This window comes from Manacus candei, unplaced genomic scaffold (assembly GCF_025592945.1).
Source record: "Manacus candei isolate 608988 ecotype Guabito, Panama unplaced genomic scaffold, ASM2559294v1 h1tg000008l, whole genome shotgun sequence".
Taxonomy (NCBI): Eukaryota; Metazoa; Chordata; class Aves; order Passeriformes; family Pipridae; genus Manacus; species Manacus candei.
Window position 1 is genome coordinate 5,601,423 of NW_026138056.1, and position 22,904 is coordinate 5,624,326.

The following is a 22,904-nucleotide window of genomic DNA, read 5'->3' on the forward strand; positions in this document are numbered from 1 at the left end:
TTGATTTAAAACAGTTACCTCAGGTTTTGGTAGAAGTCCAGTGGTGACAAGAGAGAAATTGGTGTAAACTTATGCAGCTTTACCAGCAAGAATTTCTGGCCCTTACTGGTCTTTACATGATTATCGATAACTATCTCTTTTTGCTACATACTGCAGTTCTCTAAAATGAGCAAATTCTTGTTTGTACCAGTAACCCAAGCAACTTTGAAACTCTCTGAAAAAAAGTAGCAGATGAAATAGTAAGTAAACTGCAGCATTTGTCTGGAAAGCAGTCCTCCCCACTTCCATCTCCACAGCGTAGCTCTCAGCATTCACCATAACCACCACCCTGCATCAGGTGCCAAATTTAGCCTTGGAAGAAGCAGGAACAACTTTATTCATATTACTGAAATTGCACCACTGGTGCTTTACATCCCTCTGTCTTCCCATGGACTTGAAAGGGATGCAAACTGAGACACATGCTAAGACCTTTTAAAAACAATATTTTTCTGCACATGAGACAGACCAGTTTCCGAGCTGTGTTCTGCTGCAGTGGCAAGCCTGCCACTGGTAAGTGCCCTGGCAGCCTGGTGGGGCTGGCCCTGGCCACAGCGGGTTCCATTAGTGGGGAGAGGGCAGCCTTAGTGCTCCCAGTGACGAGCATGTTGTGTCTGAAAACTGAGTGTATGCTGCAAACATAAAAATCAGTCATCCTCTCATGAGGATGTTGGTGAACTGCCACTTCCTGGATGTCTCCTGCACCCAAATAGCTGTGTGTTGCTGTAGGAACAGCCAAAGGTATCTCTTTCTTGGACACATTGAAATATCAAGGCAAGAGGGACAGAGGGAAATGACAAAGATTTTAAAACTGCTGATGTACTGTGATAAACTTGCCTAATGATTCTGATTCAGTTGAATTGGTTGTGCAACTAGTCTTGTAACATGGCCTTCCCACTTTTGCATCCACTTAGGCAACTGATTCTTGTGTGACCAACATGCCTACACGCTAACAGAAGTTTTGCTCATGGTCAGGGAGAGATGGATCACTCCACTCCCCCATACACACCATGTGCCTGTATGTGCCTGATCCCCACAACAACACTTGAGTCTCCCTGTCCGTCACAGGCTGTCCTGTGTGGGCATGCAGAGGATGACTGTGAAAAAGTGATCCTTTAATTTTCTATTTGTATTATTTGAAGAACACAGATCTGCATGCTATGATCATTGAGCAAGTACCTGAAAACAATGACAGAAAAGGAACAGACAGACATCAAGCCCTCTCCTCCTACCAGACTTGTATTGCTTTTGCTCTATGGCATTAGGAAATATAGATTATAATCACCAAACTTCTCTTGGCATTACAAGCTTGTCTTTACCATTTTCCTAAGGTCTGCTCGATATTTATTTTCGTATTCTGGCATGAACAGAAAGCGTGCTGATGAACTTTTAGCTCTTATGTAGCACTTTGTGTTTTCAACTCAGTGTATCAACATTGACAGATGAATCATCCCACATTCCTTGAAAGTACAAAAGGCAGTCTGGACTAACCTCGGTCAAGCACACACCGGGGAAATAGCCCTTGTCTGTGCAGGGGCAGACTAATTCAGTTTCTCTAAACACTCAGAGTGGAAGTGCTTAATCTCTTATTTATGTTCATTTAGCTGAAGTTTGGAACTTGCTGATAAAAACTGAGCCAATCATGTTCAGTTTATAATCAATTTAAAATCGGCTGCTATACCGCTTTTGTTTTGGAATTAGGCAATTTTCACACATTTCCCAAGCCTAATTGTTCATTATCCCATTGTCTTCTTTCCCATAACCTGCTATTGTATTTTTTTATGTTTAAAACCAAATGGGAATCATAGCTTGCGTTCTGCCTTAGTGCATTCACTGCTAAAAAGGAATATTTTCTTTGCTCACACTTTCTACTGCATTATCTCTTGATGTAGGTATCAATCACTCTTGTTTTTTTTTCAATCTGTTTCATTGCCAGCTGAGTAAGTGGAAAATCTCTTTATCCTCTGCATGCATCACCGAGCCTAGCAGACTGTCCCAATGTGACTGAAAAGTATCATCACCTCTTTTTCAAAGGTGGAAAAATTCCCTAACAAAGAAGTTAGATGAATCACATAACCCCCTGAGATAGCCAGAACTTGGAATAAATCCCAAAGTTTTTGGCTGCAATCTGAATCCTAGATCACAGACCAAGTTATCTCAAAGTTAAAATGAGTATGAAGCCACAGTTTAAAACAATTTCTGTTTTTTCTGCACATTATTACAAGAGTAACAGTAAATCTCTCAGGCTGGTAGGCAGTTGCATGGTTAGTTACTTGTACCTGGTCGCTTGCATGTTCTAGTCTGCACCACCCTGCTAAATGCTGATAGTCACTCAGGTTACCTAAGCACGGTCCCCTCTTCCTAAATGATTTCTGCTGAAGTTTTACTCTCAATGACCTAAAGACATCTGTCCTCCTCCCAGCACCTGAGATTAGAAGAACAAGGCTGTCCATGGGCTGTACTACCTGATTGAGTTTTGGGAGCAAACTGTTCCCTGCTCTGCCTGTGAGAGACTTTCTGAGGTGAGACTGTTGGCTCCTTTCCTTTCAGCAGCTCTGCCAAGTCACTTTGAAAAGCCAATACCTTCAGTTACTAGTTGGTGCAGAAAGATGTTGTTAAGCTGTGCCATTGTTAAGATGTACCTTGGTAAAGCTGTGCCTCGTGCTTAGTGCTGAGGTGTTCAAGTTCACCCTCTCACAGGTGGAAGCCTTTGTGCCTGGGCAAGTGTCTGAACATGCCTTTGGTTTTCCCTGTCCTGCTTTCCACATGACTCCTTAGAAGCCTGGACCTGTTTCCTCATTACATTCATCTCTGAGTAGAAACTCCAACTAAACATCAAAAATTTTTAATTTTGTTCACACAGTTTGGGTGGTGCTGTTCAGAGCTTTTCATCCCCCTGTATAGTCTCAGGAAGGGTATGTGTACATGAGGAAGAGGAGCAGGTGGCAAATCACTGGTGCCAACCAGTCTCCTCTGCTAAGGTGACTTTTCTCTCTTCATCCTCTCATCCCAGCAGTGCTGCCTCAGCTCTTGCAGCCTCTATGCTCCCTGGGTTGCTCTGGTCTGTAGCTGAAACGGTTTGTGAAAAAAACCCCAAACAACCCTGTTGCATTACAGTAGTTTTATTTTAGTGACAGAACAAACAACTGTTTGCCTAACTCTACCTAACATGTAAAGGCTTCTGCTGTCAAAACAATGGCAATGCTGGTCCAGGTGAGGAAGGATCATGTTGAAGTAGTCACTCTGGCTAAGGTATCACGCAGGAACCCTAAAGCAATTTTTTCTGCAGCTTTATCCACATTTAATCTTTTTCTTGCTGTCCTATCTGGTAGTCCTTCCTGTGCCAGATGCTCAGCTATCTGATTGGGATGAAAAGATACCGGAGTCACTGCTTTAGCATGTGTCTGCGTAAGATGACCACCTCTGGAAGTCCCAGCAAAGTTGCCCCAAGGCTACAGCAACACGCTGCTTTTCTAGCTTGCTGATGTGCTGAAAGGAACAACATCAATATTGCTGCTGCCAGAAATTCTGTGTCATGGGTAATGAAGAGATTTGAGGATCCAGAGAGGAAACCCATTAATAGGATAAATCTTCTTCATTTAAGGCTTTTGAAGATGGGCTTTGTCTCAGTAAACAAGAGATTAACAGACTCATACCTACTATTAGTGATAAGAGTGGGGAATTATTGCTTCTAAGGCAATGAAAGCTTTTGTAATAGAAAGTCAGTACAAAGCTCAATTATTGGATGAAATTTGGTATAGAGCTCACAAATCTGTACGTTCAGACTTAAATTTTACTCAGGGCAGGTGCTTTATTTCATATATATGAAGTATTTTAATGTCTGAAGTTTGATCATTTTTAATGGAAGTCCTTAACAGCTTCCAGTCATATAGTCTCAGAGAAAATTCCATTAATCTGGTTACTTAAAAAAAAACCCATCTTATAGAGTAGATACTATTTATCATCCTATTTTAAAGTTGTTCATTCACTTGAAAGCAAAGTGATTTTATTGTGGCTGCTTATATCGTTTTTTTCTCCTTGAATTAAGGTTTGTGTTGTATTTGCAGGTTTTGCAAGCTTTTATGTAATTCACAGCCCTTAAAGCTATCTTTTCTCCTCCACAGCTTCCTGATCAATGGCTCATTATTTCTTTCTGTCCTCATTATATGGATGATATTAGCACACAAGTTTTAAACTACTCACTTTTTCATGAGGTTTCTCATGCAATAGTTGTGCATTTGAAATTAGTTTTCCTATAAAGGAAAAGTCACTGATGTTCAGAAGAGGGTGGGAGATAAACCAGGGCTGGTTTTGTTCTTGCCAGAAAAGCTTTGATCCAATGGAAGCTATGGAAACCAAAACTTAGTAGAAAAGAAGAATGTGGGCGTCTGCTAAAGAGCTATGGAAATATGATGACATTAAAACAAAAGTTAGAATGATCTACTTACCTACTAAGATCTACATTCACTATGTATGTGCCTGTATTATACCATTGAAATAGCAACATGTTGAAGGAAAATAATTCCAGTCTTAGTCTACATTTACAGATAATTCAAAAAATGTTTTAAACATTTTGTTAAGCTGAAATTTATCATAGTACTTCTTAACCCAAACAGTCTAACTTTTATATTATTGTTAATATGGCACAGTTCCACCTAGCCAGTTCTGAATTATCCATGTCTGAACCAAAGCAAGGTCTAAGGCTTTTAAGAGCTAAAAATACTTGCAATGCTTTTTAAAGCTTTTATCTCTCCAGAATGGATACATTTAATGACTTTAGTCCAACTGTGGACTGAGGTTTGTGTCTGCAGTATCTCTCTACACAATTGTCCTGCTGAGATGAAGGGGAGGCATGAAGGATCAGCTCCTTCTCTGTGGAATCTTATAAATAATGTGATTTGGAAAGACATTTTCCATTAATTCTTTTTTTCCCCCTAAAAAGCTATGTGAAACCAAATACCTCCTGCTCATCTTAACCCTTATTCTTTGGGGTGCTTAATGCATTTCAACCAATTTTTCCACCTCTCTCCTCCCTATGTCCTGCTATTTCTGTAAAAACATTGTGTCAGCTCAGCATACCCTGGAACATAAGCTCCAGTATGATCTGAATTCTCAGCCTGTAACCTAGAGAGTAACAAACTTCTGGGAGGCAAGGATGGGTCTGGAGGTACCATGGGACTTGGCTGAGTAATTTCCAACAGCATGTGTTTCTTTGGGCAGGTAGCCAAATGATGTACTGAAAGGGAGTGTGGTGGCTCACAGCATTCCTTTGGAAGAGACATTATGGATATAATTTTATGGATCATAACTTTTGTGTAACTCTGCCATTCAGATATAGAAAATCCAACAGGATGGTTTGTGTATGAACAGTGTACTCCTGACTTTTAGGGGGGCTGTGCAGGAATGATATTTTATATATATATATATTTTTTAATTCCTTCTAATCCTTCCTCCCCCTTATCCACAGAATTTTTTCAAATGTGGCAAGAGTATGGACCTCCTTTAAGTCAATGTCTGAAAAAAGTTTCACTCTTCAAACAGTGCTTAGAGTTTGGGACATAGCCCTTTCAGTATTTTAAGTACTCTTCCTCATGAATCTCAGTCTTCGTGGCTTGGCCTGTGAAACATGAAATTTTGCCTTTTCTCCCTGTATTTCAGCCGTCTTTCCCCCAGAGAAATAGAATTTCTACCACAACCACCACCACCCTCCCCAAATATGCTGATTTTTTTCCCATTTCTGGGGATTTATTATTGTTGAATTTCTCTATGTTTTTTCTTTTTCTGCTCTCTTGTCTCCCCTATTTTCCTCTTCTTTACCTATTTATTCTTCCTTTTTCTTCTCTTGTTTGGTCACTTTTAACATCTCTGTTTTAGGGCTCACCTATTCAAATGTCAGTCAGTCTTGATATTCCATTCTCTACTCCAGACTTTCAGGCACCACTCTTGTCTCCTTCCATGTGAGGAGGGTGAAATAAATACGCAAGAGAAGATATCCAGATGAAAGATTCAGACATAATAAATTCAGACATAAAATCCAACATAAATCCAGAAGTTCTACAAAGATGGATTCCCCAAATCCAACCCAGCACAATAGAATGCTCTGATGCCATTGCTGTGAATAATCAGGCAACAGGTACTGGCACCAGAAAAAAGTTCCCATAATCATAAATACTAAATCATGAAATGCATCTCCTGAAGTAATTTGATACAAATATTTTCTTCAAAAGGCAATCTTCATGCAAGCTCAGAGAAGATATGGGAAAATGATCTCTCTGTTGTGTAGTGAAAAGTAGTATGTAAAGTAGTACACAGAGTTGTAGGAAGATGCAGCAACTGGAAATCTCATCTAGACAAAACTATTATTGAAGATAAATCCAGCAGAAAAATAGTAAAACAGTAGAAGATTTGCTATCAATTGAAATCAAGATTGGATGCTTTTCTAAACTATAAACTGTAATTCAACCAAAAGTTCTTTGTTCAATAGAAAAATTATTGTGTGTCCTACATTGTGCAGGAAGTCAGAATTATTATTTCCTTTCCTGACCTTGAAAATTATGAGGCAAATCCTCATCTGAAATCAACTCCTAAAACATCAGAACATGCAGGATCTGAACTGACAAATATGTTTATTAAAAAAAAATTCAGATCATTTTTACTGCATGCAAAATTCACAAACCTAAAAGATCTGTAATTACTGTTTGATAGCTATATGAAATATATATTTTTTGTTTACATAACCATTTTTGTTCATATTTAATACCATGAATAATTACTAACGCCAATTCTTATACTATATTAATGTAATAATTAAATAATGTGTGCAATAAAAGTTTTAGCAATGTAAAATTCCAACAACTTCAGCAACTCCTTAGATAAAATATCTGTGGGTACAAAAGGAATTTGTTTTTCTGTTTGCAAGTGAAATTGAAATTGCTCTTCTGAATTGTAATGTTAGGTTAATAAAAAAGTGGGATTTTTTTAAGGTCACAACTTATAACTTTGTCAGAAGGTCACAAAAGATGAAAGTACATGTGCTAGAAGGATGATTCACGGATTCAGTAGGAAGCTTTGCTGGGAAAACAAGCTTATAGGATAGTAAATGAGCAAAAAGGTGCCATCTTTATTTCAAGAACTGCTTTTCATGGTGTTATTTCTGAGCATTTCTCAGTCAGACATTCAAGTTCCTCTTGGCCTGTCATAATTTCTAAAATTTTTTCCAAATTATTTCTGCTATGCATTTTTCAGAATACCAATAAGGACTTTCAAACCCCCAATTTTTCCTTCTTTGCAAAAATAGAAATGTCAGTCTATTCTCGTCTTGCAAACTTCCATTTATTTTTGATGTTATGTGCAGTCTTTTGGAAAGCAAAGTATTTCCATTAGTAAATAAGTCTCAGAATTTGTTTTACTTATCTTCTGTATCCAGGCACACATATACTTGTCTTGTTCGGTATTTGATTTCTCCCACTTAGGACTCATTCTGACCTTACTGATGGCATACATGTATGTTGGCTAAGATGAAGTCACATCAAGATCAGAGTTGGACACAAATACAGCTGATTTTGATCACTACTGAATGTAAAGACACCTTTGTGGAATGGAGCATGCAGAACTGAATAATGCCCTAATTTATGGCATTATGGCATACCATTTTATGGCAACCATTCCTGTGTATTTAAAAGCTTTGAATGAGAGAAGATGACTCTCTGTCTCTGAAAAATGTTCTGCACCAGCCGTTCTCATTGAAGATAATGATGAAGCATAAATATTGAATGAGCAGCAACTTGTAGCCTTATTGGAGGCCAGAACAGACAAAATGAGCATTCCCAGGATGAAGAGTGTATTTTGAACCTGATAAGCAGGGAGTGTTGTGTTGAGTACCTTTGTGACTAACAAGTCACAAAACCCAAGGAGACATCAGAAGTGAGAAGCAGTTCCTCTAGAATCACGATTTATGAGACAAAGAGAAATACATTGAATACAATGAAGTGAAATACATTGAAGTATATTCCTGGTCAAGTGGCAACTAAGAAGGAGAAGATGTAGTTTATCTTATGCATATTTGGTGAATGCAGAACCAGAAGGGAGCAGAATTAAGTCCAGTAGTAAAATGTATGGATAATTTGAAGCCAGCAAATTAAACTAAGAGAATGAGAATTTAACTGAAACATAATAAAATTTCCTAACTGTTAGGATTATGTGGAATGTTTTCTTCTCAATGGAGATAAAAGTAAAGCACAAGTTGTTCTGACTTTATAGCTATAGTATATTATAAACCATACTGTAGGAATGGAATATGTGATATGAAGGTCATGTCTGCTTGGCAGAAGAGTCCAAGAACCTTCAAGAATTTTCCCTCATTGCTGTAGGAAATACTCATCACTGTCAATGGAAAACTTCTTAATTTAGTAAGAATTGGATTTCACTTTGATTCTGATGTTTGTGAAACAGAAATAGGGTGATTTGTACTGTGCTTACATAGAAAAGCTTAAAATGAACTAAAGATGGAGAACTGTGTTGTGAAATTGAGGTAGAAGATGAAACTAATGGGAACTCAACAACTAATAGGAACTCAACAACCCTGATCATTGCTGGCAAAAATGACAAAGTTGGCAGAGAGAAAAGCAGACAAACAAGATGTTCCTCTGTGATGATAGAAATATGAACAGAATACAATCCAGCATGAATTTCAGCCAGATGGAGCCATACCGTAACATCAGCTCTGGATGTGCTTGGATGCTATGGAAGTCTGAGTTTGGGTCAATTCCAAACACAGCTCTGTCAACTCCTTTAAGTTGCAGCAATTTACTTTGTGTGCAGGGTTTTTTTATTTTTTATTTTTTTTCCCCAACCTTGGACCCACACAAAAACTCTGAGAAATCTTAAAGTTTATAGCCTTTGGCTTATGCTGACAATAGAATGAGAAGTGAGTGCTGATAGATTGTTTAATAAAATGCTATAGAGCTCTCATTCTGGGAGCTGATGGTATTATGCCCATGCAGCAAACTCCCAGTTAACGAACAGGTGTAACATCTCCCTTTTTATATTCTTTTCACTTCACAGCATCCAAAAGGCAGATTTCAGGCAGCACATCTCTGTTGAATGTCATATTTATTCTTTGTATTCATTCGGCTTTTCATGTTGTATCTTACAAATAAAGGAAGAACTAAACCTCTTGAACTTACTCTAAATCCCCCAGCAGAAAAACTTGAGTGCTTTGTTTGTTGGTTTCTTTTTTATGAATGTATTTGATTTGCTTTTTCAGAGGAACAATAGTTTGGTATTTATTGTTCTACCAAAAAGTAGTTCTCCTTAATTGCCTCTTAGAATCAGATTTATTTTTTGTAAAAATTGAAAACTCAGACACATTGAGGAAGAAAAAACTTTTGCCAATAGACAAAACTGTTTATAGTGAATACTGACACATGCTACTGGTGGCTTAATACCCTAACTTTGGAACTCTGCAAACTATTTTACAGTGAAAGAACCAAACTAATAATGTTTCTTATTAGTTTTACTTCAGTATCTAACACATCTACAAGGCATCTGACATGAATTAATTTGAAAATGTTGAGGGTTTTTCTTTTATTCTCAAGTGGGTTTTTTCCAACATATCTTTCTCATTTGACAGAAATATTGTGCAATCCCAGTTTTTCCAGAAATAGTAAAATATTTGATATCACTGATACTAATGCTGCAAATTAATTTTTCTCCTTTTTTTTCTGAGTTGTTTGATGATCCTTTTAGAATGTTTTCAATCTTTGTTCAGAATAGCTATGAATTCAGTGGAATCCTTTATGTTTACTGGCATTGACATAATTAGATAGAAATTTATTAATAGTCATGGCTGGGCTTCGCGAACGAAGATTTGGGAAGGGCTCTACCCACGTTTGTTGCAAGCGCGTTGGTGGCTAAAAAGGCCAATACGAGATAGGCATGTCCAGTTGCAAAAGGCACAGCAGAAAGACTCCTTAGGTGGTATATTCTGCAAGGCACGATTCTTTCTGCGTTGTCTTTTCTCCTCTAGAGTGATCCTGCGTGCTTTCTCAAAAGCATCAGCAGCGTTATAAGTGGTGTGTCTCCAGACCTCCTGATTAGAGGCCAGAGTAGACCAGTTATGGTGATCAATATGGCCAAGGCTGAGATGTTGTTTCAGGGAGATAGAAATTTATTAATAGCATTAGCTTTTTAAAATAAAAAAAATCAGTAGACTGTTCAGTGTGCTGAGGAGATGTACTTTACAGCTATGTCCTGGCAGAGTGAATGGAATGGTATTGTACGTCAGTTTATTAAATCTCTCTGAAATGTCATGTTGCTGTGATTTGCCAAATGGACTTGCAGTCACATTTTCTCTCCACATTTTCTCTAGCTCTGGGTCTACAGGGCACAGGTCCTTGAAAGTTTTCTCATTGGACATAGTACATGTAGTATTAATATACTCCTATTTTTTATGTTGAAAACCAAATTTAAAAAAACATTTCTTTTGACTAAATATGTGGAACGAAAATATTCACTGCATTTTAGATGTGACAGGAAACACATCTGTTTGAACAGAAAAATTGGTATTATAAGGAAGCAAAAATTGGTGAAAAAATGTTTTTCAACATTGTAAGATTTGGTGTCTGTTCTCTAACTTGGCTAGCTTGTTTTTTTGTATTCACAGGTTGTTCGGTGTCACTTCTCTTACTCAGACGAACTGCTCAAGCACTTGGATGATCATCAAAAATCAAGACTTACATTGGTATCACCATGCTAATCCAATCTTACTGCTGGTGATGTACTACACCCTTGCAACTCTTATTCGTCTCTGGCTACAAGAGCCCATTGTAAGGACAACTTCATTCTCTCTTCTAGCACTAATGACTAATGACTGTGAGACTGGCCAGTGCAGATACTTGCTAACAGAGGTAGAAACCTTTAGGAAAGTTAAGGAAAATAGACAGCAAGTGCAAACTGGTACTTTGAATTTGGTCTTTTTGCAAAGTGTCTTCAAAAGTCCAGTCTAACAAGGGCGACATGAATATTTGTTTTAAAATCATCATGCACACATGTGAGGAATGCAATGGCAGAGCCTTAATGCTTACTCTGATTTGGAAAGCAGGTATTGATACGAAGTAGTGGTTGGACTCGGTTGACTCAATGATCTTGAAGGTCTTTTCCAACCTAAATGATTCTGAGCCTGTGATTCTAGTTTAGGTGCTATCAAGTGGAATGCAAACACCCAGGACTTGTCTAGCAGAGCTGAAGTAGGATACATTCTGGCCTAGGATGCTGTAAGACAAGACAAAAATTTGCAATTTTGTCACAGATATAGAAAAAATTTCTTAAAACCTTTCTTCCTGTTTCTATGTGCCTGAGTGAAAATCCCATCTTACATTTAAAAGCAAGAGAACAAGAAGAAAAAAAGGAAGTTTTAATTCTTTCTGCTTCAGAGAAAAATGGGAATATGAGAACCCAAAGGTATCTTAAAAGCTTAGAAACTGAAAGTATAAAAAGAATTATCCTAGACATTATTTATTTTAATCTCCCAATCCTCTGGGGTTTGATGACAGTTTAGATTTAGCACCACAATGAAGATAATCATGGCAGTTGTGAATTAGTGCAGTTCATAGTAACAAGTAAAAACTGTTGAAGGTTTTCTTATTTTAAGGGTTTTTCTTCATATAATGGATAATGTAACATTTAACATATAAAAAGGCAACCAAAATCTCCTCTGAATTAAGATGTCTGATATTTGGTGTTTACATAGGTTTTCAAAAGGCAAATGACGCCAGAACTGTCAGTTTGAGTTATTAAAATTATGTCTTAAGTTTCCAGAAATCTTAATACTGTCTTTTCTAAAGTCAAAAGATTCTGGTCCAGTACCCTCTGGCACTGGCTATTTTTAGGGGTTTTTTTCCCTATTTTTTCTGCAGTTGCAGCATCTGTAAAATTGATTTTCTTTCTTTCTTAAGTGAAAACTGAGATTTCCAGACAATAGTATGATTTTAGCACTGAGGCTGTAACTAAAACTTCACATCTCAGAAACTGCATAGTAAAATCATGAGAACTATTCACAGAGAAGTAACCACATGTGAAATGCAGTTAGTGGGAGCTATGTGATCTCAGAAACTCTGGGAACTCATTTCCAGTACCTGCATTGTTTTCATCCAGCTTTCACTGTTTTAAAGTTTGGTGTTGGGTCTAAGTTAGTTGCTGAGCTTTTTCAGTTGAGGGAAGTGGACTTTTCTGTCTCAGTATAGAGTGAATGCTGCAAGTTTCTCCAGGGACTTGAAAGGAACTACAGTGATCTTGCCTACGCTTCTTCTTTTTTTAAACTACTTGTGGTGTCTGAGATAGATATTCTCATAAGACACTAAAGTCAGTCTCTGGGAACTGCCAACATGTTAAATTAGAAATGTTTTCCAAGCAACTGAGCTAGAGCAAGTAAGTTTTAAAAGACATTAATTTAAGAAATGCTGATGCCTCCCAAACCCACGGCTACATGAGAGGCAATACAAAGTCTTGGCACTCCCATGGGAACTTCAGATGCCAGGGAAATGATGCTTCCCCCCAAAGATAAATAAAGGCTTAAAAAAAAGAGAACATTGTAAAGAGAAGGATACCCATACATTAATGCTTATTTTTGATACACAGGAGGTAGTGCAATATTTTGCACATTTCCTCCTTACAGCACTTTTTTTTTTTTTTTTTTTGGTCTATATGTGTTTTGTTTTCATTTAGTGGTGCTATAGATCAGGAATTAATCTTTTTCTTATAAACTTTCCCCTGGAAGACTCCATTCTCAATTATTTAAATTCAGAAATAATGTATTCTGTGTTTCATCGAGATGTTTTTTGACTTGTTAATTTGTGGTGCATTTGATTAATTATGGAACTAAGTATGTTAGCTGTCTTTGCCATCCATTCAACTATAGGTAGGTTAGCGGTGAGATCCTAAATACAGTGTAACTTTGGAATCACTGGGGGTTGCAAAGACAGTATGCTATGTGGTGTTCAGTGTAAAGCAGTTGTTCTCTACATACTGCTGTCACATACAGGGAAAAGTCAATCATCTTAGAAATTTTGTTCAAAATAATCCCTTGGACAAAATCTATTTTGAACAAAATGTGTATGATAGAATATGCATAAGGAAATATTTATTTGGTTTAAAAAGATGTATCTAAGCTAGGTATAATACTGGTGTGGCAGATTCTAAAAGCAGAGTAAGACTTGTAAACCTGATGGTTTTTTTCTTCTTGTGTGAGTTACATCTTGTGGTCCTCCTGTTGATGAAACTCCTCCTGAACTGCAGCAGGAGGTGTCTTTGAAACAAATCCTCTTGAGGCTGTCTCTAAACACTGCAGCTGATGAACAGTTTTACAGGGACAATGCCCACTTCAAATTTTGAGTTTCAGGGAAGTTTTCTGTGTGTGTGCCACAATGTGAAAATATGTCACGTGTGAGATTTCAGTGTATGGTCTCTGTGTGGGATTCTGAATGGATTTCAGTCATGCAAAATGACTGTGGCAGTCAGCGGAAGTTTTGCTTTTCTTATGCTTGCTTTTTTGGATCCTGATTTGTTCTAACATAGAGTCTTGTGAAATTCATCCTCTGCCAGTGAGAAGAGGCAATCTGCCTCTAGAGATTTCAGCTCATGGTTGTAACTGCCAGTACTGAATATATGAATAGAGCCCATTCATTCTGTCCTGTGAGTGGTGAGTAATAGTGAGTAATAGTACAGTTACAGCAATTGAATGTAGAGTCCTCTCATAGAATTTTTACAATTGTTTGAATTAAAGGGTATTTGAGAGTTGCTCAGGTAATGGAAGAATTGAAAAAATTAGACAAGTCAAAAGGCTTTCACAAGTTGTATGACTATTACTGTGTTTTCTGATTTTTCTTCGTCTTCTGAGAAAGAGAAAACAAGATTTCCCACCCTTCCCTGTAGTCCCTTAGGCTAAAAATATCTTACTAAAATAATTGTGTACATCTTAGGTCTTTTGGCACCCTAGTGCCAAACTAAATGCCTTTGATAAGCAGTTCTTTATGGTTCACATTTATGTTCAAGTTTCAAATGGTAGTGACAAGTATTTTATAATCACAGAATCAGTTTATTTGATCTTACAGCTTTGCTAGGAATGCCCTTCTACAATCAAATATAAATATACAGTCATATGTGAAATGTTCTACCATTTCCTCTGAGAAGTGAAACTAAATTTGTAGCCATTGTTTATCTAAGTCAAGATTTAAAAAATAGGATGTTGCTGTTGGGATTGGAATGGCCAGAGCTTTGCAGACCTCTGTTCAGCATCCTGATTTATTCTTCTATTGCATCAGATGATTTTGTGTAAGCAATGAGGACAATTATCACCAAGTAGCTGCCATTCAGGACGCACAGTGCAGAAAGAGGTCTAGAGGAACTTGAAGAGGAGCTGTAACCTAGCATGGTTTATGTACACATACCTAGTTCTCCTGCTTGGTCACTACGCTATAATAACATCCATGCTAAGTCTATTAGAGAGGCCTCATGCCCATGTTGAGCCATGGAATTAAGACAGATTTAAGACCAGTACATTTACAGTCCTCCTCTACTTAGTAATAACAGTTGCCATCACAGATTAAGAAGTAGACCACATGGATCAGAGACAATCACAGAGTCACAGAACAGTCCACTTTGAAAGGGACTTTTGGAGATCATGTGATGCAACTTCTTGTGAGAGCAGGGCCTCGGATTAGATTGTCCAGTGCCAAATCTTGGATGTCTTCAGCAAAAGCTACCAATGCCAATAATTCATTATTCTCATGGTGAAATATTTATTTTTTTTAATATTCAGAAGGCATTTGCCTGAAGCAAATTATGTCCTCAACCTCTTATCTTATAACCTTGTCTCTGCATGAGAAGAGTACCTCTGTCTTCTCTAAAACTACAATTTCGGTACCATACGTCTGAAAAAACCCTAATTCCTGCATCCTTTGGCTTCTCCAACCCTCTAATCATCTTGACAATTTTCTCTTGGATCCTCTCCAGATTTTCTGTGTCTCTCTTGAACTGGGGAATGCCAGAACTGAATTGCAGGTGTGGCCTGACACTTGCCAGGTACAGTGGAATAATCACATCCCTTGATCTGCTGGCAGTACTCTGGCTGATGCAGTCCAGCACATGTCTGCCTTTGTTGCTGCTGGAGTTCACTGCTGGCTCATGTTCAGCTTGCTATGCACCAGCACCCTCTGAGCCTATTCCACAAAGTTGTTTCCCACACAGTCTGTCCACAGCCTTTACTCTTCCATGGGTTTATTCCAGGTGCAGGACTTATCTTTGTTAAACCCTTTGCATTTTTTATTGTCCCATCTGTGCGTGGTGACTCTTCCTTCTGGCCCATCTATCTCCTCCCAGTTCAGTCTCATTCACAACTTTTGTGTGGGTGCAATTCCATCCAGATAGTTTTGAAGATACTGAATAGTACCAGACCTAGTGCTAGTCCCTGAGGAACTCCACTCATGACCAGCTACCTTTTTGTCTTTGAACCATTACCCTACTTGGAGAAAGACAGTTTAGCTAGTTCTCCACCCATCTCGTAGTCCATCTGTCAAGTCCATATCTTACCAGCTTTTCAGCAAAGATGTTGTGGAACAACGGTCAAAGATGCAGAAATCAAGGTAGTTGACATCCACAGCTATCCCTTCATCCACTTAACCAGTTGTTTTAGCATAAAAATAATCAGGCTACTCTTGGTAATTAAATAATCCTTATTGGCTTTTTCTAGTTATCTTTTTCTATATGTGAGCAGACATAGGTATTTGCTCCAAAGCAAGACTAGATGAGCCTGGATGGATGATCAGCACTGCCTACTTTGTTACATATTGAAGTATGGTGAGTTAGGTTAGTCTTTGATGATAGATACATATGCTCAAAGGGTTTGAATCTTTTCAGTTCCTCTGTTCAGTGAAACAGAATTGACTTTTCACATATATAGGCAGATGAAAAGAGTGAATTTTCTTTCGATACACTGTCTTGAAAATGAAACATCTGTATTTTATGGGGTTTTTTTTATATTTTATGTATTTATGTATGCTTGTAGTATGACTATATAGTAAGTTAAGGTAGTATATGGAGGTCTGTGTTATTCTGGTGTCATGTAACCAGCAGTTATAGAAAAGCTCTGTCATCATTTCTGAAAATGTCATCTCAGTAAGAGTCATCTATCATAAAATGGGTGTATTAGTCACTAAAAGATGTTTCAAAGACATACTTTGGAGAGGGAGCATCAGCTGCGGGGGAAATTTAAATTCCTCTGGTAGGATTGCGTTTACAGAGCTATAGCTAGTGTTGTCGTTTGTTGTCATTTAGCAGATGCCTGATGAAGAGAAATCTGTTAGCAGGGAAGATGACAAAGAAATACCCTGCAGTCCAATTCCAATGACAGCGGAGAGAAGGCGCAGTCTGTGGTATGCAAGCCACTATACAACTGATGAGAGAAAAGTAAGACTGGAGGGGGAAGGGTCTCTGCATTACACAGTTACTTTGAAATTAAGGGAAGCACCATTATATAAGTTGCAAGCAAGATCTTCCCTTGTGATTATATAAATCAGATACAATATCAAAGCTGTGTGGCAGACTAGGAATATACTTTGTAAAAGTGAATGAACTAAAACCAGGAGCCAGTGTAAGGAAGTAAATGAAAGCATGCTCTATGTTTTTGGCTTCCCCATTTAAGAAGTTTAGGGCTGGGTTTTGGCATGGGGCCACTTTCTCTCTGCAAAACAGCTAGAAAGTCTGTCAGAGAGATAAACCTGATGCAAAGATCTGATCTGCTTTGTAACTACTAATTAGCACTGTCATTGGTAAGTGGGACAGCTGCATACTGGTGTCCTTGTTGGAGATATAAAGCAAAGCAGTTAAGGCAGTTGTGTAAAATCTCCTGGAAAGGTTCAGCTTTGTACCATCTGTCTGCACCAGCTGCAGTGCAAAATTTCATTTGTTGAGCTACTGTCAAATTTGGGATATATGAACATTCTGTTGAGCCACATATACTCAAGACCCAAGAACTCTACCATAATAATAGTAATGGTAAATGAGCTAGCAATTGGATGAAGTATCACATTTTATATTTGTATCTACATTTTATTGGAACTATTTTTATAACTGTAGTATTTCTAATGATTGTTTAAAAACTTAGTTTTTAAGCATTGGATCATTAGAAAGACATTAGAAAGCAGTTAATCAGTATAATGTCATACTGATTAATTCTTTGACCTAGTATCCAAAATTTCAATGCAACATTCTCAGTTTTGGTTTAAAATTCACAGGAACATTGTGTTAATGCTGTGGCACAATCAATACCATTGTATGGTAGTGTACAGTTCTGCTGGCTTTTTAAGAATTCTTTCTGAATTTCTTGGTGCAAATATGCAGAAGTCAGCATATATGCATGCATGTATTCAAAAAGTTAGACTTATTAATGCTTGAGCTGTGCTTCTTTAATAATTTGTCCTTGCATTGCTTTTTGCAGCTTCTGTCAATGACCCAAGATGAATACAAGCCATCGGATGTTAGTATACTACTAGTCTTTGTAATTTTGCAATTCTTCTTGATGTGTGTAAATACAGATTACACTGATACATACAGAAAAAACCTTAGGTGACATTTATAAAACTTCTATACTTTTTGTTAGTCTGCCATTTACCCTATATCCTTGATTATCCTAAATATAATTGTCCTTTACTCTCTTAATAATTTCACTGAGAAACCACTGATTGATCACTTGAAATTAAACTGCTTGTAGTAGTAGCAACTGGCAAACGATCTTTGCTATTTCATTGGGTTTAAATAAGATATGAAAATATGCTTTCTAATGCAAGCTGTTTTTAAACTTGATTTAGTTTCTTTGCTGTATTTCTTTGTTTCATTCATGTTGGAATGCTGAGGCCTTTAAAGCATGACTGACAACACATATGAGTTCAGATTACAGAAAATCCAAGTCTTTGAACAGAGATCAAATGATCCATATATCTTGACTGCCATAGACTCTAGCAAACTCTGAAAGCAAAAATGTCCTCTCTGTTCAGCATACACAGAAGAATGGAGATGCAGATGAATTTTGGGAGCATCCATAACCAAATCTAAACATGCTCTCCAGTCTGTGGTTGGTGTAGGTTCTGTATATAACTAACATAAGCCCAATACTATCCTGAAACAGTCCACACGTGCCTGTGCATAGTTTTTAAAGGCAAAATACACTCCTATTTCACAGCCTGAGCAGAAGTCAAGTCTTTGACGTGTATTACCATCCCTAACACATTGCACATGAATTTCTGCCAATATCAGAGATATTAATTACTGTGGTTGCTGGAGCCCTTATTCAAACAAGCCCAGGGGCTGAAATTGAAGTAAAAAAATAGAACAATGAAAGACTGTTGAATTAGTACTACCAAGTGACATAAATGTGGCATCAATAACAACAATTACCACAAGTGGTTTATTAACAGCAACAAATATAGATCTCTCCAGGAATAATTCAAATTTGAAAGTAATTTATAACCATTATTTTCATGACTACTGGAAATAATTGGATGTGAACTAAAGTCTTAAAATCTCAATGTATTTGTTTGTCTAAGAAGGAGAATGAATTTTTGGTTAATTCTATTGGTATGGCATAAAAAGCTAACCACAATTAATTTTGGAAGCTCTTATGCGCTTTTGCATGCCTTATGACTATAACATACCAGTTTCTTTGGGAGTAACTGCAGTAACTTGCTAACCTCTTTTAACATTGGCACTTCAACAGTAGCAAAGCACGGAAGTAGGAGTCACATTCTTCTAAGAGCCACCTTAAATGCAGTGCCTCTCTTCGATGTTCTGGCAGGTACTACTGGTAACAGTGAACGGGAACCCTACTGACTATCACACCATCCACCCTGCACTGCCATTAGAAAATGGTCCGGCCAAAGCAGACATGTACTCAACACCACAGTACAAATGGGAACCTTCAGATGACATGTCAGGTAGTGAATTGCCTAGGAATTGTCCTTAGTTCCATATTGTTTTCTTATTCTGTATCTCCACACACTGCCTTCAGCATTTATTTTCATTTTGGTAAGCTCTTTGACCTCTTAAAGTTTAATAATTGCTGTCCCTTACAATGATGGCTGACCATATGGCAATTTTGTAAACTGGACTTCAGGCATATACTATGCAAAATACTTTGCCTACCAACACCAAGTGATTCGAAGTAGCCATCAGAGTGATTACAAGCAAAATAATTCCAGGAGAGGATGCATATACTAACTTTAGACCAGCATGGATTGCAAATAACAATTTCTTTTTCTACTTAGAAAAGGAAGAAGAGGTGGAGGAGGAAGAAGAAGAGGAAGTTACGCAGGAGGAAAAAGAAAATGTTAAATTACATGCCCTGGTCTCTGTGTTCCAATTTATCATGAAACAAAGTTACATTTGTGCTCTGATAGCTATGATGGTAAGTACTGGCAACAAAAGAATAATGCTATTCCTTTTACAAATGTGTCTTCTCAGTGCCTTTCTGAAAGTAATCTCATTGTTGGTTTTCAGTAAATCATTGCAACCGGGTTAGAAAATATCACTGTGGTGTCTGCATCATTTTGGGCCCATTTTAAGTTATTAATTCATAATTCCCAGGCCTGTTATAGACCTATAAATAGGGCGACACGTGGCATTCTGGTTAAAATATCACATATCCAGGACTGGGAGGCCCAGTCTTTGTTGTCTGTCTGAATGTCAGAAAACCACGGGGGCTCAGTTTTCTGTTGATTGTCAACCTTCTGCACAATCAGGTTTGTCATGTGTTTGCGCCACTCAGAAATTTTCCTACAAAATTGAAGTATTCCATGCTGTTATAGAAAATTTTAAAAATATAGTTCCTATTTCAGGTTGATGTATGCATCCAATTACTCTCTGAGAAGAAAAGATCTGTAAAGCCTGGTTTCTTGTACTGACACAAAAAGTTCTCAAGAAAAATACAACTTCGTGCCAAGCCAGATTTTCTTCTTGTTTTGCTTATGACCCTTCTTTCTTTTTCATGTTGCTGCTTGCTTTTAGATCTCCTTGATGCAAATACTTTAAGCTTCATTATACCAAGTTTTCTGCATAATGGTTAGATCTCTCTCTATATTCCCAATGCAAGCTTTGCTTTTACTGTTTTGGAAAAGTTTCAACTATGATGAAATTAACCATAAAGCTTCTTGGCCCGAATTTGCATTAAAAATGGTAAAACAAATCAGCTTGACTGCCTCTTGTTTGTATAAAGTTTCAAACTTTATTTGCTGTCTTTTAGCAAAAAAGTTTCTCCTTTAAATAAGGCAGGCTCCCTGTGCAAAATATGGATCTGGATTGATGCATTCTGAGACATTAGCGAGTAGTTCTCATACTGACAGAGTGACTTCTTTCCTAGTATTTTAAACTCATATACTTAGATTATAGAATGGTTTTTATTGAAAGGTATCTTAAAAATCACCTAGTTCTAACCCACTGCTTTGGGCAATGACACCTTCTACTAGACCAGGTCTGCATTTTCTTTTTAATTAATATGAAAGGAGAAGATATATTTGAAGAGCTTTCTTTTAGTTTAATATTGAGACACTGATAGCTGTTTTCTTCATTATATATTCCTCTATGACCCAAATTAAATTATGAATTTGTTTATAGTGTACTCTGATGCAAATCCATGTATACTATAGCTGAAGACAGCTCATTGTAAGCTATTTTCTTATATGGGGACAGAGAAGTAGCATATTGATGTTTTTCACATACCCTAAAAAGACATCATTTCCTAGGGACCTGAGTTAGAAATATTCTTAATCTTTAATAATTTTTTTATTTAAATCGAAAAGGAATATAAAATTCTTTATTGACAGTTATTCCACAGTTATACCAGCATGTATACATCTGAATTTAGTCATAAATCAATAACACAATGTAGATTAAAAACACTTGAAACCCAAATCCTTTCCTCAAGTTTTCAGTAACTGAATTCTGGAAGCTATAGAACACATTTTTTAGTTGTACATATTTCAGGTAATCTACCATGGTTACTGTAGACTAAATGTTCTTCAGGTTAGGTGGATGTACACCATAGCTTTCCATTTTAAACTGATTCCACAAAAGCTAGAACACCATGGAGTTACTGCAGTTTTGTAAATCTGTCGAAGGCCTTGAATGTAGTACCTGTTGGTTATGTTTTGCTATTCCTGCTCTGAATTCTTTGCTGTTGTTTCACAAGAATATAGTTTGTGCCCAAACATTAATGCGGGTGAGAGTCTGATAACAATGAAAATATGTGCTGAGTAGAGAAGTGTAAATTAAGTGTAATTGCCAGTGTGCATCTATGCTGTTCCTGAGTGCATCCGTGGACATTTTTTTCCTCTCTTTCTTCCTTCCACAAGGCATGGAGTATCACGTATCACAGCTGGTTGACTTTTGTGTTACTCATCTGGTCTTGCACATTGTGGATGATTCGGGACCGAAGGAAATACGCCATGATCAGTTCACCATTCATGGTTTTTTATGGAAATTTATTGCTAATATTACAGTATATATGGAGTATTGAGCTGAAGAATGATGAGCTTCCTCAAGTATCCGGTTTTTTAAAAAGAAAGGAACCTGGGGAGCTGGCGTCAAAGGTAGGTGTTACAAACAGCTGCGATTTATTTATGAAATCACAGAATACATTGTGATAAAAAATGTGGATCTCTTGGCATTTCTTTAAGAGTGAATCCACAGTTTTCAGTGTAACCACTTCCCATAGCATTCTAAAATAAAGAGTAAGTCATTAAAAAATAGTGTTCAGAAAACTGCTTCTTGCTTCTTAACCTAATACGAGAGAAAATGTTTCAGACATCTTTTAGATTTTCATGATAATTCTGCGCAGATTACTTAGTGGATGGAAATCACTCACTTGTTTGGTTTTATAAACTGAATTCAAAGCTTGATGTGATTTGATTTTCTAGATTAATACCCTTGGGATGTCAGACCTGTCTCTGACTATGACGGCAACTGGAACTGTGGTGTCATTATGATTACCAATACTGCTCACTCCTTAATGTTTTCTCACAAGCAGCAGCACGTAGCTGTGACTGAGCTTTAATTCTTTATCCTTACACCCGAATCAGCATGAATTGAAATCCGTTTCAGGTCAGAACCAAGAGAGTTTGCTGGCCTCAGGGCATTGTAGATTTTTTCTTTGATGTCTTGAAAGCACTACAAAATGCATTTTGTTTGGCAAGTTTGCTTCTGGAGAAGGGACTGAGCACAGATAGGAGGTTGTTTCCTAGAGCACCCTAAAGGGACATCTCAGAGGGTGCATCTAGTTGGCACAGCTCCCCTTGCACTAAGCAAATCAATTCCCTTGTGACTCCTAACTACAATTTAAGGTGATTTTGCAAATAATCTTCCTTCTTGGCTGTACCATTTGAATAACCATTTCTGGCTCTTTAATGCATTTGAAAGGTAGTGAGTGCTATATTATTTCTCTTGTAAAGATGGGGATAGTTTAGTAAGAGGGTTAAAGAGAAGTTCTACAGTTTTTCTCAATGACTTTGTAAATCTCTATGGAGTTTTAACTGTCTTAATATGTCAGCTCCTTTGATATTGTTTCTTATTAGCTATATCATCAAATATCTTGTCTGAAAACAGATGGTGTCAAGAAGGAAAACTATTGTGTATGTATGATGATTTGGCCACTTCCTTAAAGCTAATAGATATCTAGTGGGTTTTTTTAGGCTGAATATAATGCACTCCATAACTTTCACGGAATCACAGAATACCTGAGGCCAAAAGAGACTTCTGGAGGTCATCTGGTCCAACTCCCCTACTTAAGCAGTGCCATCTAGACCTGATTGCCCAGGACCACGCCCAGA

General features: G+C 37.4%; 1 protein-coding gene across 2 annotated transcripts in view; it reads left to right on the forward strand.

Moving 5' to 3' along the window:
• The window catches only part of PIEZO2 (piezo type mechanosensitive ion channel component 2), a 303,485-nt gene that overhangs the window by 190,956 nt on the left and 89,625 nt on the right, over nt 1–22,904 (forward strand). Inside the window, exons 8-13 of one of the 2 annotated variants that reach the window (XM_051772546.1) lie at nt 10,700–10,862; nt 16,369–16,497; nt 17,528–17,566; nt 18,881–19,019; nt 19,350–19,489; nt 21,432–21,668. In XM_051772546.1, coding sequence (XP_051628506.1) covers nt 10,700–10,862; nt 16,369–16,497; nt 17,528–17,566; nt 18,881–19,019; nt 19,350–19,489; nt 21,432–21,668 — 847 coding nt within the window. Of the gene's footprint in view, nt 1–10,699; nt 10,863–16,365; nt 16,498–17,527; nt 17,567–18,880; nt 19,020–19,349; nt 19,490–21,431; nt 21,669–22,904 lie in introns of both variants that reach the window. The other variant, XM_051772540.1, reaches the window with a different exon arrangement.